Below are 18,023 nucleotides of genomic sequence, written 5' to 3'. Positions count from 1 at the left end.
AGCCTGCAGCCTGTTTGTCAAGAGTTCCAACTCCCATAGAGAACCATCAGGCACCCAACGCCTTACTGCACCCGGCTGCCCGGTGTGATCAGTGCCCAGTATTTACCTTTGGCTCCCTGAGTTTGACTTTTTAAGTTGTTGTTAACCCGGTGTTTGCTGAACATTGTTTTTACTTCATAGGATTACATTGAGAAAACTCTGAAAATTGCACTAAGGGTTGATTTCTGAAATTGCTAAGTATTTATGCATAAAAGTGTACTTACCTGATTACGAAGTTCTTGGGTTTGAAACATATATAAAAATAATTCTTATTTTTCTAAATTGGATTTATTCTTTGAGTGTGTGTCTCACTTATTGCCTCAGTGAGTACAACAAATGCTTAGCACTACCTTCCGATAAGCCTAACTGCTCGTCCACACTACCACAAATAGAGCATTAATTCAATGTACGTTTGCCTCTACAATACCAATTGGGGATCCACTGGACTCTGCACAGTGTAATTCATTTTAGTGCACTATATAGAGAGCCAGCTTCCTACAGGATCCAGGGGTGACCCTCGGAGCCAAAGCTGCTGGTGCGGAACCCGAAGGGGATCCCTTCTGACTCCACAGGTCCCAAAGGCACGGAGTCGGGCCAGGCGCAGGCTAAAGACACACAGGGGTAATGCTTGAGAAATATCTCCGGATCCAGACTGACGCCTGGGGAAATTTTAAAGGTAAGGACTCTGCAAAAGATGTCTCTGTCAGATAGGTGCATTATATCCTCCTGAAACTCCTGAAATTTAGCCAGAGTAGCTCTGGGTCTGGGAAACACAGGCTGACACTGGGCAGATTCAGGGACTGGCAACAGGCTGTACCCTTGCGCTTTGGACGACTAGGGGCCCTGCGGTACCCAGTGATGTAAGGATTCACCTCCCAGGTGGCTTTTGAATGCATCCAGGTGATCTTACTGCAGGTCATGGAGTTGTGAGGCAACCCCAAGCACCATAGACAGACCAAGAGGGTATCAGTGACAGACATCTCTCTGTGACATTCACCACAAAGCTTGAACCCAGTCAACCTGTTGTAGGACATGCCTCTCCAACACTTGACATAATGTAAAAAGTAAACCTCAAAACTTTGAGGGGAAAAAAACGATCTCAGAGACATCAGGGAGATCCAGATCAGTGTCTGTAGCTGCGGAAAGAAAGGAACTATATAGGGCAATGCATGTCACAATCGGAACAGATGTCAGCGTGGAGCCGCAAGCGCTACTTCCAGGTGTGCAGGGGTACTGCTTCAAAGTTTTTATGGGTCCAGGGGAAATATTGAAAGATGAGGAATCTGTGGTTAGAAGTCTGTGAGAATGGGTAATTTGAATAATCTCAACTATAATTAGCTGGTCAGGCTAAATGTATGTAGCTTTCCTATTTCCCCAGCACTCTGATTATAGGGGGTGTGAAAGTGGATCTCAGTTATGTAGTCTTATGCAACCCTTCACTGATTGTGTTCACCCCATAATCTTTTACGTCTCCCATGTCTAGTACACATATTCATTATAAAACGCTAGTAACAGTTGAAAGTATTCTTGGAAACACAGAGAAACCCTTGGGTTTCTTATCATTTCACAGAAGCAAACAAAGAACAGATCTGGACTACACACTAACCCCCGCTTGACAATCAATCAATGCAAAAACGCAAAACTCTTGTAGCTGTCTAATCCAACCTGGGTCTAAAGCAAGTCTGTAAATCTGGGTTGTCTTAATAAAAAAAATCTCAAATAATCCCAAACTGAATGGCAAACCAGAAAGAAATACCAACACCCTACTGCACTCATTATCGCCCTGTTGATTGCCCTTTTCACTTGAATTACTCTACTGTTATTGTATTTCACATTTTGTTATCAAACAATGCTTTGCAAAGCATCCATCTGCCAATAAAGTATGATTGTTGCATTTTCCAAAGGTTTTTAGCACCAATTGTATCTGTCACAAGCTGGACAAAAGCAGTTAAGCTATTCGGCTAGCAAAACAAGCTATACCACTTTCACAATCATGATCAACATTTCTAGAAAGTGAAAATTGAAAGTTATATCAACAAGTTAACTGGCGTTCACAGTTCAGCTAACATTATAAATTATAGGACAGGTGTATTCTGATTATAGGTGTCTGCTGGGGGATTTTGCAGTGAACATGACAAAAAACAATTTGTATTCACACATTTTGCATATAGTTTTCTACCGTAGAAACAAAATGTCAAATTACTGTCTGAAAAGGAGGAGTAAGTGGCATACAGGTGGTAGCTGAATTCTCAAGAGGGAAATTTACTTTTTCTCTTGGGTAAAACAATGTCATACTTTCAAATGGAAAATGTCACTTACACAGTGTACATCTGTTCGTGGCATTAGTCGCTGCAGATTCACATGCTGTGCACATCCCGCCATTTAGTGTTGGGCTCGGAGTGTTACAAGTTGTTTTTCTTCGAAGAAGTCTTTTCGAGTCACGAGATCGAGGGACTCCTCCCATTTCGGCTCCATTGTGCATGGGCGTCAACTCCATCTTAGATTGTTTTCCCAGCAGAGGGTGAGGTAGGAGTTGTGTATTATAGTAATAGTGCCCATGCAATAGAGTGAATACGTATGTACATAATGTAGTTTAAAGTGATATATTTACAAATTTACAAATGTTCAAGATCAACTTCTAAACGGCTACAGGCTCCCGGGGAGGCGGGTGGGAGCATGTGAATCTGCAGCGACTAATGCCACAAACAGATGTACACTGGGTAAGTGAAATTTTCCGTTCGATGGTATGTGTAGCTGCAGATACACATGCTGTGCATAGACTAGTAAGCAGTTATCTCCCCAAAAGCGGTGGTTCAGCCTGTAGGAGTTGAAGTTGTTTGAAACAATGTTCGTAGTACTGCTTGGCCTACTGTGGCTTGTTGTACCGTTAACACATCTACACAGTAGTGTTTGATAAATGTATGAGGCGTAGACCATGTGGCTGCCTTACATATTTCGGTCATTGGAATATTTCCTAGAAAGGCCATGGTAGCACCTTTCTTTCTAGTGGAGTGTGCCTTTGGTGTAATAGGCAGTTCTCTTTTTGCTTTAAGATAACAAGTTTGAATGCACTTAACTATCCAGCTAGCAATGCCCTGTTTAGAAATTGGATTTCCTGTATGGGGTTTTTGGAAGGCAATAAATAATTGTTTTGTCTTCCGAATTAGTTTTGTTCTGTCAATGTAGTACATCAACGCTCTTTTGATGTCTAATGTATGTAGTGCTCTTTCAGCTACAGAATCTGGCTGTGGAAAGAACACTGGAAGTTCTACTGTTTGATTCAAGTGGAACGGTGATATGACTTTTGGTAAGAATTTAGGATTTGTTCGTAAGACTACTTTATGCTTGTGTATCTGAATAAATGGTTCTTGTATGGTAAATGCTTGTATTTCACTTACTCGTCTTAGAGATGTGATAGCAATTAGAAATGCAACTTTCCATGTTAAATATTGCATTTCACATGAGTGCATAGGTTCGAAAGGTGGACCCATGAGGCGAGTTAAGACAATATTGAGGTTCCATGAAGGAACTGGTGGTGTTCTTGGTGGTATAATTCTCTTTAGGCCTTCCATAAACGCTTTAATGACTGGTATCCTAAATAAAGAAGTTGAGTGTGTAATTTGCAGATAAGCTGAAATTGCGGTAAGATGTATTTTAATGGAAAAAAAGCTAGCTTTGACTTTTGTAAATGTAGTAAGTAGCTTACAATGTCTTTAGCAGATTCGTGTAATGGTTGGATTTGATTATTGTGGCAATAATAAACAAATCTTTTCCATTTATTTGCATAGCAATGTCTAGTGGTTGGTTTCCTAGCTTGTTTTATGACCTCCATACATTCCTGTGTAAGGTCTAAGTGTCCGAATTCTAAGATTTCAGGAGCCAAATTGCTAGATTCAGCGATGCTGGATTTGGGTGTCTGATCTGTTGTTTGTGTTGAGTTAACAGATCTGGTTTGTTTGGTAGTTTGACATGAGGCACCACTGAGAGGTCTAATAGTGTTGTGTACCAAGGTTGTCTTGCCCAAGTTGGTGCTATTAGTATGAGTTTGAGTTTGTTTTGACTCAATTTGTTTACTAGATATGGAAGGAGAGGGGGAAAAGCGTATGCAAATATCCCTGACCAACTCATCCATAACGCATTGCCCTGAGACTGATCTTGTGGGTATCTGGATGCGAAGTTTTGGCATTTTGCGTTTTCTTTTGTTGCAAATAGGTCTATTTGTGGTGTTCCCCATCTCTGGAAGTAAGTGTTTAGTATTTCGGGGTGAATCTCCCATTCGTGGAACTGTTGGTGATCCCGAGAAAGATTGTCTGCTAACTGATTCTGAATCCCTGGAATAAACTGTACTATTAGGCGAATGTGGTTGTGAATCGCCCAATGCCATATTTTTTGTGCTAGGAGACATAACTGAGTTGAGCGTGTTCCTCCCTGTTTGTTCAGATAATACATCGTTGTCATGTTGTCTGTTTTGACAAGGATGTGTTTGTGTCTTATTATGGGTTGAAATGCTTTTAGCGCTAGAAATACTGCCAGTAATTCTAAGTGATTTATGTGAAATTGTTTTTGCTGAGTGTCTCATTGTCCCTGGATGCTGTGTTGATTGAGATGAGCTCCCCACCCTATCATGGAGGAATCTGTAGTTATTACGTATTGAGGCACTGGGTCTTGGAAAGGCCGCCCTTGGTTTAAATTTATGCTGTTCCACCATAGAAGCGAGGTGTATGTTTGGCGGTCTATCAACACTAGATCTAGAAGTTGACCCTGTGCCTGTGACCATTGTGATGCTAGGCACTGTTGTAAGGGCCGCATGTACAATCTGGCGTTTGGTACAATGGCTATGCATGAGGACATCATGCCTAGTAGTTTCATTACCATGTTGACCTGTATTCTTTATTTTGGATACATGACCTGTATTACCTTGTGAAAGGCTTGTACCCTTTGTGGACTTGGAGTGGCAACCCCTTTTGTTGTGTCGATTGTCGCCCCTAAGTACTGCTGTGTTTGGCACGGCTGAATGTGCAACTTTGTGTAGTTGAGTGAGAAACCTAGTTTGTGGAGGGTCTCGATAACGTACCTTGTGTGTTGTGAACACCGTTTTTGCGTATTGGTTTTGATTAACCAATCGTCTAGGTACGGGAAGACGTGTATTTGATGTCTTCTGATATGCGCAGCCACCACTGCCAGGCATTTTGTAAAAACTCTTGGCGCAGTTGTTATCCCAAATGGCAACACTTTGAATTGGTAATGTACCCCTTGGAATACAAACCTTAGGTACTTTGTGTGTGAAGGATGTATCAGTATATGGAAGTATGCATCCTTTAGGTCTAGTGTTGTCATGTAGTCTTGCTGTCTGAGCAATGGGATTACGTCCTGTAACGTCACCATGTGAAAGTGATCTGATTTGATGTAGGTATTTAACGTTCTGAGATCTAATATAGGTCTTAGAGTTTTGTCCTTTTTGGGTAAGAGAAAGTACAGAGAGTAAACTCCTGTTCCTTTCTGATGAATTGGTACTAATTCTATTGCTTGTTTTTGTAAAAACGCTTGGACCTCTAGTTGTAGAAGATCCATGTGTTGCTTTGACATATTGTGTGTTTTCTGTGGGATATTTGGTGGGAATTTGAGAAATTCTATGCAATAACCATGCTGGATAATTGCTAAGGCCCAAGTATCTGTTGTTATCTCCTCCCATTGTTTGTGGAACTTGGTTAGTCTCCCCCCCACAGGTGTTGTGTTGGGGATTTGTGAGGTGTAAGTCACTGCTTGCTTTGTGGAGTTTTGGGACTTTGGAATTTCCCTCTACTTTTTTGGAACAGTCCCCCTCTATATTGTCCCCGAAAACTTCCCCGCTGATATTGGCTTTGATAAGTGGGCCTTGTTTGTGAGGTTGTGGGTTCTGTGCTTTGCCCTCGAAACCCCCCTCGAAACCCCTCTCGAAACTGTGTCTTTCTAAATGTGCCTCTGCTCTGTGGGGAGTAGAGTGCACCCATGGTTTTGGCCGTATCTGTGTCTTTTTTAAGCTTTTGGTTGGCAGTGTCCACCTCCGGCCCAAACAACTGCTGTCCGTTAAATGGCATATTCAGCATGGCTTGTTGTATTTCCGGCTTGAATCCTGAAGTACGCAGCCATGCGTGTCTCCGTATGGTCACTGCTGTATTTACAGTTCTAGCAGCTGTGTCTGCTGCATCTATTGCTGACCGTATCTGATTGTTTGAGATACTCTGTCCTTCTTCCACTACTTGCTGTGCTCTCTTTTGGAACTCCTTGGGCAAATGTTCTATAAAGTGTTGCATTTCGTCCCAATGAGCTCTATCGTATCTGGCCAACAAAGTCTGTGAGTTTGCAATACGCCACTGGTTTGCTGCCTGTGCCGCCACTCTTTTTCCTGTTGCGTCGAATTTACGACTCTCTTTATCTGGAGGTGGTGCATCTCCTGAAGTGTGTGAGTTCGCCCTCTTGCGAGCTGCTCCTACTACTGAGTCCGGTGTTAGCTGTTGTGTGATGTACACGGGGTCTGTTGGTGGCGGTTTATATTTTTTCTCCACTCTTGGAGTAATGGCCCTTCCTTTTACAGGCTCCTCAAACACTTGTTTGGAGTGTTTTAGCAGTCCAGGTAGCATGGGGAGACTCTGGTACTGGCTGTGTGTGGACGACAGTGTATTGAATAGAAAGTCGTCTTCAATTGGCTCTGAATGTAGGCTGACATTATGAAACGCTGCTGCCCTAGACACCACCTGCACGTAGGCTGTACTATCTTCTGGTGGTGACGGTCTAGCTGGATAACAGTCAGGACTGTTATCTGACATTGGCGCATCATAAAGATCCCACGCGTCTGGATCGTCCTGACTCATCCCTGTATGAGTCGGGGATTGCATCATTGGTGGAGTGGCTACTGGTGATGGTTGTGGAGAGCGTTGTGGGGACGGTGGCGGGCTTACTTGTTTAGCCACCTTTGCCTGTGACTGCTTGTCTTTCTCCTGGAAGGCAAGTTTGCGTTTCATTCTAATAGGAGGGAGAGTGCTAATCTTCCCCTTTTCTTTTTGGATGTGGAGCCTTCTTTGGGTGTAGTCTGGCTCAATTGTCTCTAGTTCCTGTCCAAATCTGTGTGTTTTCATTTGTGAGGACAGTCCTTGTTCCTCTGTGTAGGAACTTGTTTTCGGTTCCGAGGCCGGATGTTTCGGTATCGAAACCTTGTCGGCTGCTTTTTTCGGTTCCGACGAAACCTTTTTTTTATTTTCGGCGTCGTGGTCTTTCAGTGCCGACTTATTTCGGTTCCGCTGTCTCGGTGCCGAACTTGCTCGGAGCCACTGTCTCGGGCCCGAGATTGCTGAGTGGCGGTATCTCGACCGGAGTCGGATGACTTAGACACCAGCGTGCTCTTTTTCGGTGCAGATTATCGGTCACCTATGTTTCGGGTTAAGCCATGGCCTGTTGGCGGTGGCGTCCCCTGGGCTTTTGTGGACTTCTCGTGAGTTTTATGTTTCGATGTCTTACTCACGGTTTTCGGCGTTTCTTTTGGATCGAGCTCGTCTGAGTCCGACTCCTGGATGGAGAAAGTTTCTTCTTCTTCCTCGAAACGCCCTTGGTCCTGTCGGCACCGACGCCATCTGCAGTCTTCTAGCTCTTCGGTCCCTTAATGTCTTTCTGGACCGAAACGCTCGACAGGCTTCACAAGTATCTTCCTTGTGCTCTGGAGACAAACACAAGTTACAGCCCAGATGCTGATCTGTATACTGATACTTGTTATGACATTTTGGGCAGAAGCGGAATGGGGTCCGTTCCATCAGCCTTGAAGAGACACGTGGACGGGCCGACCAGGCCCCGACGGGGGATCGAAAAAACCCCGAAGGGCCACCGGAGCTCTTCAAAATCGGTGTCGATCTGTTATAACTAACCCGATACCGAACGCAAACAATACCGATGATTTTTCTGAGATTCTAACTAACTTTCCGACCCGAAACACGGAGCGAAAAGGAACACGTCCGAACCCGATGGCGGAAAAAAAACAATCTAAGATGGAGTCGACGCCCATGCGCAATGGAGCCGAAATGGGAGGAGTCCCTCGATCTCGTGACTCGAAAAGACTTCTTCGAAGAAAAACAACTTGTAACACTCCGAGCCCAACACTAGATGGCGGGATGTGCACAGCATGTGTATCTGCAGCTACACATGCCTTCGAACGCACATTTATGCACCATTTTGTCCAGCATATCTTCAATTTAGTTTAAAATCACTGTGAATTAACTTCTGAAGTTAGAGTTCACAGAGATCTACAGCATTCCAGAGGATTCTCTGGTAAGGTACCTTAAAAAGCAGAAATCTAATTCAAGCACAAAAAAGTAGATTTCCGGCACACACAACCTTAATTTTGTGAATCAGCCATAAGTATTCTGAACATTTGTTATTTTATAAATACATTTTTATGTTGTGATTTTATTTTGATTGTCAATTAGATTATTAACATTTAATATAAACAAAATGTATACAAGTATATTATTTTACCTCAGTCATTTTAGAGTCAATTACTTGGGCAACATGTTTTGAACTTCAGTAAAGGACTTTGGCCAACAGTGCTCAATGATGTAGGTTTATTAGACTGACATATTATTAAATGGTTCCTTACCTCCCAGACCCATATGCATATTCTGTATTCCTTGGCTTTGCTGCTGTTGCTGCTGCTGTTGTTGTTGTTGTTGTTGCTGTTGATGTTGCTGTTGCTGTTGCTGTTGATGTTGCTGTTGATGTTGCTGTTGATGTTGCTGTTGATGTTGCTGTTGATGTTGCTGCTGCATCACCATAAAGTTTGGGGGCAAGTTTCCCTGTTGAATTATGGTATTTCGACCAGGCGAGCTAACAGATTGCTGAAACCCTTGGGTGAGTGCTGAATTCTGGGGTTGCCTTTGTCCAATGAGCTGCTGCGGTTGATTTACTGTTGGAGAAGATGCAGGGGATGCCTGCTGAAAAGTGGAAGGGGATGAGACAGGCGACTTGTTTGTCAAATGGGATTGCTGGTGTGGGGTTGAAGCTCGTGTTGTTCCTGTCTGAAGAGCCTTGAGGTGAGGAGCGGTAAATTGGGCTGCATTGCTCATCTGAGAGAAGTTTGAATGAGAAGCTTGTTGGCTTCCAAACGGATATGGAGGCGGAGGATGGGATGGAGTCTGAACCGTAGCTAAGGAAGGTCTTGTCTGATACTGTGGCTGCTGCTGAATCTGCTGCTGAATCTGCTGCTGCTGCATCTGCTGCTGCTGCTGCATCTGCTGCATCTGCTGCTGCTGCTGCATCTGCTGCTGCATCTGCTGCATCTGCTGCTGTTGTTGCATCTGCTGCTGCATTTGCAGTTGCTGCTGCATTGGTCCGGTTATTGTGGTCTTTTTCCAACCTTGGCTTGATGCAATATGAGCCAGATTTCCTTGGGCAGGGGGAGGTTGGAGGGCCCCAGAAGGAAGCTGGTTCCACCCTGGAGGCACTGGAACTGCAGTTGGTGCAGCAAATGAAGGACGAACACTCTGAGTTTGCTGCTGTGGTGGCTGCTGCTGTTGGGGCAGTCGTGGCTGTAGTTGCTGCTGCTGAAGTTGTTGAAAGGTGCTTGGGTTAATTTGCCTGGTAGTGGGCATGGACTGTGTGGGACGGAGTTGAGGAGTCAAAGATCCAGAAGACTGAGTTTGCTGTTGGACCGCTAGACCTGACAGTAGTGGATCAGTTGTATCTGTTTAATGAAAAGAATCTATATTTAGAGTAGGTAGGTTGTCTCCTTAAGCAGTCTCTAGCAACTCACTTATCAGAGTTAAATGTTCCAGCCTTAGAAGGGAATAAGGGGTACATATGTATAGCAAGGGCTAGGAGCTTTGATTCTCTGCGGGAAACCAGGAAGTTGACGCACTTACCTGCTTCCTTGGTATATTACAGACAGACAAATTTAATGTGCACATGGAGAAGTATGAAAAACACACTTTTGTTTAACAGCATCCCTCTCTAAACACTATGCTCCTATAACTAGGGGAATATGAATGGAAAGTGGATCAATGCTGCTTAAAACACACATAGTGCCTTAAATTGTCCTTGTTATCCGGAAATGGAAATATCAAATTGGTCGAACTTTAATCTGGACAACACTGTTACAATAATTTTACTCCTACCCACAACTCTTAACCCGTATGTCAAACTGATTTCTGATATATATCAATTATCACCATCTCCTAAGCAACACAATTATAGAAACAAAATAAAATGTGAGCCATCCCGGGATTGGCGGGGGGAATACACATTAGGAATAATGCATATGCAACAATCAGTAGTGTGTGGAACAGAGATAGTGAAGCACAAGGTTCATAGCTTAAAAAATATACAGGGATTAGAGCTATATACCCAATGATAGGAAGAGGCATATTGTAAGGGGTGGTGTTTAGCAACTCTATAAAAGATTAACACAGAAAGGAAGACAATTAGATATATGATTATGTGTAGGAGCATCCAAAGGATACAATAGGAGAATACTGAAAGGCAATCGAAGGGTAAATGTAAAACATTATTTAAAGAGAAATGTGGTAATAGGAAAGGCATAAAGACAAGCAGAGAAGCGTTGCTTCCCCATCCCCCAAGAAGATTAGTGGTTTGTCACAATAAATGACATGTCTAGAAGCATACTCCATACTTAAATGAACACTTTGATCCTAGTATACATTTAGAGTGGTTAGCTCCCGCTTCCTCAATGCAAATGTAATACACCTCAACAAAAGATACTTTTTTCTCAAGACAACGAGATGGTTGTACGAAATAAATGATCAAATAAAATAGGAACATCACTGACATAAGAGAGAGTAAAATCTGAGGGTTTAATGCTAAACCCTAAAGTAGGCATGCTGCCTCAACGCTACTCCAAGTCACCTTAGTGGATTCAAATGAAGGTTCTCAGGATTCTACAGGTTTACGCTCCACAGTAGTAAAGAAATAGACCTCCCCTGTCAGAACCACAGAGGAATAAGAAATGTCCATTTTGTAGAAAAATCCATACCACTTGCATTTTTAAATCAAAATAAAATTCAGAACTGGAGTAGCGTGAAGAAATCAGAATACCTGCCTTGGAGTCACTCTAGTTCACGTGATCATAATTTTCATTAGGAAGGTTTCTGGCTTCAGAATCAGATCGAAATAACCACTCCAGCTGAGTGAAATAACATTTCTCTAGGGAAAAGCTGTTCATCAAGGCATGTTCAGGCCGTCTCTTGTTCCAGCAGAATAATTTCAGCCACCTTGGATGATAACGCCAGTAACGACTCTGGGCATGGCCAGAGGCAAGGTCATAGGTGATGTTATAGTCTGAGACGTCTTTGTAGCTCTTGAGGCTGAAGCATGCGGCGGTCAAAGAGTCAGGAGTTGCCTGGGCAGAAATGCTCTACTGAACTAGGAAGGAGTGGAACCACCCTTAAGTAGTAGCCCAGAGGGTACCAGAGCCACCCTAAAAATGCCCATTATGATCTGGCATAAAGGATCGACCTGTGCATTTTCGACAGTAGGAGCAGGATATTAGAGCTGGATCTTTCACAGCTATGCAACTGGCTCCAGGGCAAGGAGAAGCCTGCCATCGGAGAACAGCACCATCATTCTGTACAGTGGTGGAATGGGAGAATTTCCACGGGGACTAAAAGGAGTTTTTCTTCATACGCTTTTAAGGGGGGAAGATTTTTTAGGACACCATTCTCTCTCTCTCAGGACTTACTTGAAGTGGCTAGGGGTGTGTTTGGTGTGTTTCCATAAACTTTGGCCAAAAATAGCTTGGACTCCCACTTCCTTATGGCCTTCAGATTCCCCAGGGAACAAGAATTGCACACCATGGTGTCATGGGAAGTTCCAAGACACCACATGCAAATGTCCCGTGGATCCAATAAAATAAGTGCTGCCAGCAGCTTTCAAAAAGATTTGAAACCAGACACTTTTGGATAAGACATATGAACTAGTCTAGTCGGTGTCCAAGCAGAACTAAGATTTGTCAGTGAGGCACCGAGGGGGAGCTCCGGACCATGCTGACGAGGTGCAGAATACAGGAACTGACGAAAGAACACAGGTTGACACGTATTCTACACAAGTGACATCATGCCCAGTAAGGGGCACAGTGTCTGGAGCCACGTGGTACCACCTGATCAGCCTGACCCCTGCGAACTGTTCTTAGGGTGAGGAATCTGTAGAAAGATGTATCCACCACAATAGACTTTTTCCATGTGTGCTCCGATTCAGATCATCACTTAAAGATGTAATACGGATCCTACTTTAATAGTTTCTGACAGACCTACTGTTAAATGGAATTATAAACGGACTGAAAGACTGATACGTTTCCAAAAAACTGACAGAAACACAACAGTATTTGAAAAAACCCTAAAATGATGGGGTCAACGCTGAATCCTTGTATCTAAAAGAAGCTGATGGTATGGGAGTCTGGGAGTGTCTTGATGTACCAGACGCTTCACATTCAGTAAAGCCAATTAAGCTGCAGTACGACCGGAACTGCTGGCTTTTGAGTCCCGAACATAAGGTAACGCAAAAATAACACAGAGAAACCTACCACCATCATAAGTGCATTTTCTAGCATGAAGCACTTATGATTTTACCTACCTGATTGTGAAGGAGGTCGCTGTATTCTCAGAGGGAATTCTGCACTGGTTCCACTCACTGTATTGGAGGGTGCCACATTCCCACTCTGCGGCATTGATGGTCCTGGATTGTTCATCCGAATTAGACCTGTTTTATAGACACACACAATCTTACTTAAAAAGTCCTAGAACATCAATCATTTTAAATTAATAACCAAGACGAACATCAATTACATGATTCATTTTCAACATAAAAACAATAAATAACTTCCTAGGACCAGTTTTATTCTATGTGCAGTTGTAGCAGCCACCAAATAAAACTGCCCTAAAACTGAGATAGGTTGTTCCTTAATAATTGTTTTATGCAGAGCACTAAGACCTTTACATTGAGGGTAGCTGATGTGAAAACAAACTGCTGGAGGCCCGTCCTCCAGTTGTAAAGATGTTCCTACTCTGACATGATAACCAACATATGAAAGTGTCAAGTCCCTGCAAGGAGAACAAGAATTAGATTGTGAAACGCTGATACTTACTTCTTATACTGCAGAACACTCCTAGATAACAAAGATTTAAAGCTGGAACAATAAGGGTCTTGAAGCACCTGATGCTTGTGTCCGAGCCAAGAGGATTTATTTCAACTGGGTGAACAGATGAATGCCTCAAAGATAGGGTGGTGTCCCTCCTTATGTAACATAAGCCTTTTGTCAGCCTCTGTACCATTCCCTAAATCAGATCCCATTTTCCTAAACCAGTACCGGTCGACATCTGAGATAGTTCAAGAATGCAACCACTGCACCTTTGATACTTTAGATTTGCATGGCCCTCGGTGCAAATTATGCATGAATATAGTTACTCACCAAATTGCTACTCCGTTTATAAGTAAGGCACAGTTCATCCTCATCAGCTAATAAAAAACAAAGCCCAGACATCAAACATATACTGCATCCAGTCCTCCGAGGGCCATGCAGGGAAAGGGAAGCTTAGAAAATAAGAAGCTGACTAAGATACACATTTTCGAATTAATCTTTACAAAACAGAGGCCAGTAGGAGATGTATGAAGTTCCAGTGCTGTAAAGACACTGCGATTCAGCAAAGTGGCCAGCTATAGAGTAAGATGCATTGTATCAGTATTTTCATGGTGCTTTGATAAACGTTTTCAAGTCCTGCCACTAGGCAGCATGCATTATATTCCAAATTGGGGTTTGGAATGGAATGAAACTTGATGTAAGAATAAGTACAAGTTGTTCACTGAGCCAACTCTTGTTCTGAGGGACAGAAGGAACAGATTATTTAAATACAACAATAAGTACACGCTATGCATTATTCCACAATCCACTGATTACTGTTAAAAATATTCGTAGAAAAATGTGTTTTACTTTTGTGATTTGAACCTAGGAGGGGTCACAGTATGGCATTGACCGTAAGCCTACAAAGCTACGGAACAAAGTCACCATATTTTATTTCCTTGCACAAGTGACATATGAAGCATTGACCCTAAAGTCTCTTGCCACGTCTCTTTTCCTCCCTGCACTATTCGTTATTTACTCCCGTGGGGTAAATTCCACCAGCCAGCACTGTGTGCACACTTTTTCCTATTAATGGACGTCCTCGACAGGCATTGCATTCACTGTGCTATCAGAACAATCTATGAACTCTCCAGCACCACAAGCTGGGGGAAATACTCCACTTTAAATTTCAAACCTTTGCTTGTTAATAGCCACAGGTTCCTACTCACTGCAGCTTCAGCCTTTTTGAGACGCTCAACTAAACTCCAGAGTGGAAACAGAATAAGTTTAACAATTCTCAAACTTTTGACACATGTGCGCTCTCTCCTCGAAGTCAGGGAGCTTTTTCCACATTGCATAGTCAGCTGTCCAAGTAGCTCATATTACACTGTGATGAAAAAAGACCCCTTAAATATTTCAAGAGGCCCTCCATAAAGAACATGTTTGACTTCAAATGCATGTGGCCTCGGCATCCCCTTTAAAGTAGCCATAAGACTTTCCCCTGTAAATATAGGATCCCCTCCGATCTATATGTTTCCTTCTCATCTCTATCAGGGTATGAGGGTTTGGTGATCCTGGAGTACAAACCTTACCTTTCCCTCCTATCAGTCTTCCACTGACAGCATTCCATCAAGAGAGAGCTCTTGTGGGCACACCTGCATGCCTTATAACAAAGGGCCTGGTCAGCACTCAGTGAAGGGCAGAGGTCTAGAATGCTGTATTTAGTGCTTCACAAACCTTTCACCACAGACACATTTTGCCTGATACCTCTTGAAGCAGACCTATCCTTCATAGCGACTTAAATCAGGAGTTGGTGCGAGCCATCAAGGCATGCTGTCTTGGTTTGCGGCACCCAGATAAGCAACAGGGCAATGAATCCCAGATGGCCCACACCAGGCACTGCCTTATTGTCAGCTTAAGGTGATGCTTCCCTCCTGCTCACAGCTCAGTCACTGGGAGGCCAGTGACCCTGTAGATTCATCCTCTCAGGAAGTCATCACCTCCCCAATGCTGTGAAGCACCAATTTCATGCCCAGGCTGTGCCCTCACAGTCCAAGCGCAGCCCCGTCCTGGAGCCTTCCTAGAGATTCTGCAGCTTTCTGAAATCTTGTTACCTGAAGGTGTTGCTGACATTGACAGCTGAGGAGCATTTCTGATTATGAATGGAGTAACGGGCAGTCAATATAACCATTTTCTCCAGTTCTCTGTGTGCCTCCTTTGTATTCTCTGCATCACAGCTCACTTCAGTGATGCAGACACAAATATCTAGAAAACTCAGCTGAGTATCATCAATAATAGTGGGGCCTCAATCTCAATGCAATAGTGTGACGGTTTAATGTTTTTCCCTATGCTTTTCAAGGTTTTAGACATCAGTCCAGAAAAGTGTTCAAATCCTGTGTTGTTGTGGTCTAGTGAGAGACAAATTGCACACCTCTTGGTAGAAACATCTCTCTTTACAGTAGGTGCTAATGCTCAGTAGAATTCTGCTCATTAACCGAATTGTAAGCTTTTTCGCCTCCAGTGAAAGTAACCACTCGTTCCTGAGCGGTAGGAGAGACACACTCAGCCACACAGTGCACCTATCCGTGGTACGAGTGGAAAACAGAATACATGCAAACTAAAAGACAGTCTTACTTAACCATTTTTCAAGCACAGATAGCACAATGATATATTAATAATACCCCTGCTAAACAGCATCGGCGTGAACAGGAAGCAACAAACTATTTTAAAAAGGAAAAATCTTTTAAAGGGACTCATCTCAGAGGACTACAAAGGAGACTGTCAACAACTTTGTGAGGGAGAAACAAGATTCTGGGCAATACAAAATTAATTACAAGGCAACAAAACATAGAAAAGATATCTGAGAACCACTTGATCAGCAAGCTGACAAATATAAAAGGTATAAACAAATAGTTGGCACATGGTATGGTGTAGCCTTGTCTCACAGAGCTGCCCAGCCTCCTTTTTGATGAGCAGTATCATTCAAGAAAAATTAAATGAGCTTTTAATTACAAAGTTTTGCTCTGGTACAGGTGTGCAGTAAAATGAAACAAGTGTTTTAAGAAGTGTTTAAGGACCTTGATTACCAGCTGTAGGAAGATGGCCTGGTGCGCGGTGGGTACCTATGGTACTTACACCATATACCAGGTATCCACTCTCAGTGAAGTGTAGGCAGTGTCTAGAAGACAGACTCTCTAGAAGTAGCTCAGAATGAGCAGCCAAGGCTTATCTAGAAGATATGTAAAGCTCATGCAATATCACAACATTCACACAGTACTTACACACAAGAAAGAAAACACTTGGTTGTACAAAAAAAAGTGTGTGTGTGTGTGTGCGCACACACACACTCTAATAAACAGTAAGAGGCATACAAAGGTTAGAAAACAGTGTAAAATAGCAATATGCAATAGTAGCCTTAGGGGGGAGCACAAACCATATACTAAGAAAGTGGAAGGCAAACAAAAGGCCCCCACCTAGGTAAGTAAATCGTGTAGAGGGGAGCTGGGAGTACTAATAAACCACACAGGTAAGTAATACAGTACCCCCCAGTGACCAGGACTGCAGGAATGAAATACTGGATTTCCCCAAAAACCACCACAAAGGATGAAAAGAAGAAAATGAAGACACCCAGAACAGTCTGCAAGGAACCAACTGTGGAAAACTAAAGACGGAGACCTGTGGAGATAGGGGACCAAGTCCAGAAGTGTCTGTGGCGTCCAGGGGTAGTAGGAGATACTATCCACTCAGAGGTACCTTTTGGAGTTTGTCAATGAAGAAGAAAGACAGGTCAGCACTGCAACACAGAAGCTGGAGAAGAGTTCCTGATGCGTGCAAAAGGTGTCCCACGCTGGAAGCTGGATTGCAGGTGGTTGTTGGTGAAGGACTAGGGGGCCAACAATATCCACCCAACCCCCTCAAAGGGAACCCCACCACTGGTAGTGGAATTAGGGGGGCCTTTTGGGTGCCACTTGTTTTGCCACTGGCTTGACGGGTGACATAGGAGCGACAAAACTCCTTTGTATCTTCAGACATGTGGGGCCAGTGAAAGTGTGGGACAAGCCCGTTCCAAGTCTTGCTTTGCCTCAAGTGATCTGCCAGGGGTATGTCATGCGCCAGTTTCAACAAAAACTCTCTATACTTCAGAGGTACTACCAAACTCCTGGTGGTGGAGATTGTCCTCCCAGTTTACCTTGTGGGTGGCACGGACATAACCTGCTTCCTGAAAGACAGCTTGCTGCCTAACCCTTCCAGTGTGGGACAGATGTGCTGTGCCCGACTGAACTCCTCCCTGGCAGGCCCCCCTGCACCTTCAAGTTCAGCTGTATTAGGTTTTAACTCTTCTGGTGTAGGTTCTACCAAGGGAGTGGATTCCTCCTCCTGAAAGGGGAAATCATCACTGGACGGTGGGGTAGTGGGCAACTTTTTGCCTTTCCTACCTTTGGCTTTGGGAGCATCTTGGGCCAGTGTTCCCGGCTTCAAGATTCCTCTCTCTTTTTTCTTTTTGGCCTGAGCCCTGGTCAAAGCAAAAATATGCCCTGGGATGCCCAGCACTGCTGCATGGACCTCCAACTCCACTTCAGCCCAGGCTGAAGTCTCCAAGTCATTCCCCAGGAGACACTCTACAGGTAAGTCTGTGGACACTACAACCTTCTTTGGGGCAGTAACCCCCCAGCTGAAATCAACAACTGCCATGGGGTGACATACAGTGTTGTTGTGGGCATCAGTCACTTGGTACTGCTGACACCAGTTTTTCAGTCACCATAGTGACACTGGCATATGTGACCCTGTAGGCGTCTGCCTAAACACCATTTATCAGGGGCAGCTGCCTGTACTTACCCATATTAAGGGGACAGGCAGGAAGGTTGGCAAAAGCAATGCCCCATCTAAGACTAAA

At 43.7% G+C, this 18,023-nt stretch overlaps 1 protein-coding gene across 6 annotated transcripts in view; it reads right to left on the bottom strand.

The window, feature by feature from the left end:
- The window catches only part of NCOA6 (nuclear receptor coactivator 6), a 535,183-nt gene that overhangs the window by 308,167 nt on the left and 208,993 nt on the right, over window positions 1-18,023 (bottom strand). For all 6 annotated transcript variants that reach the window (XM_069243803.1, XM_069243799.1, XM_069243801.1 and 3 more), the window contains 2 exons: window positions 12,646-12,771; window positions 8,663-9,745 (listed from right to left, as the gene is read on the bottom strand). In XM_069243803.1, the coding sequence (XP_069099904.1) occupies window positions 8,663-9,745; window positions 12,646-12,771 (1,209 nt within the window). The remainder of the gene's footprint in view (window positions 1-8,662; window positions 9,746-12,645; window positions 12,772-18,023) is intronic.

This window comes from Pleurodeles waltl, chromosome 7 (genome assembly GCF_031143425.1).
Source record: "Pleurodeles waltl isolate 20211129_DDA chromosome 7, aPleWal1.hap1.20221129, whole genome shotgun sequence".
NCBI classification, from domain to species: domain Eukaryota; kingdom Metazoa; phylum Chordata; class Amphibia; order Caudata; family Salamandridae; genus Pleurodeles; species Pleurodeles waltl.
The sequence above is the reverse complement of the archived record's forward strand: the minus strand, read 5'-3'. Positions and strand labels throughout refer to the sequence as shown.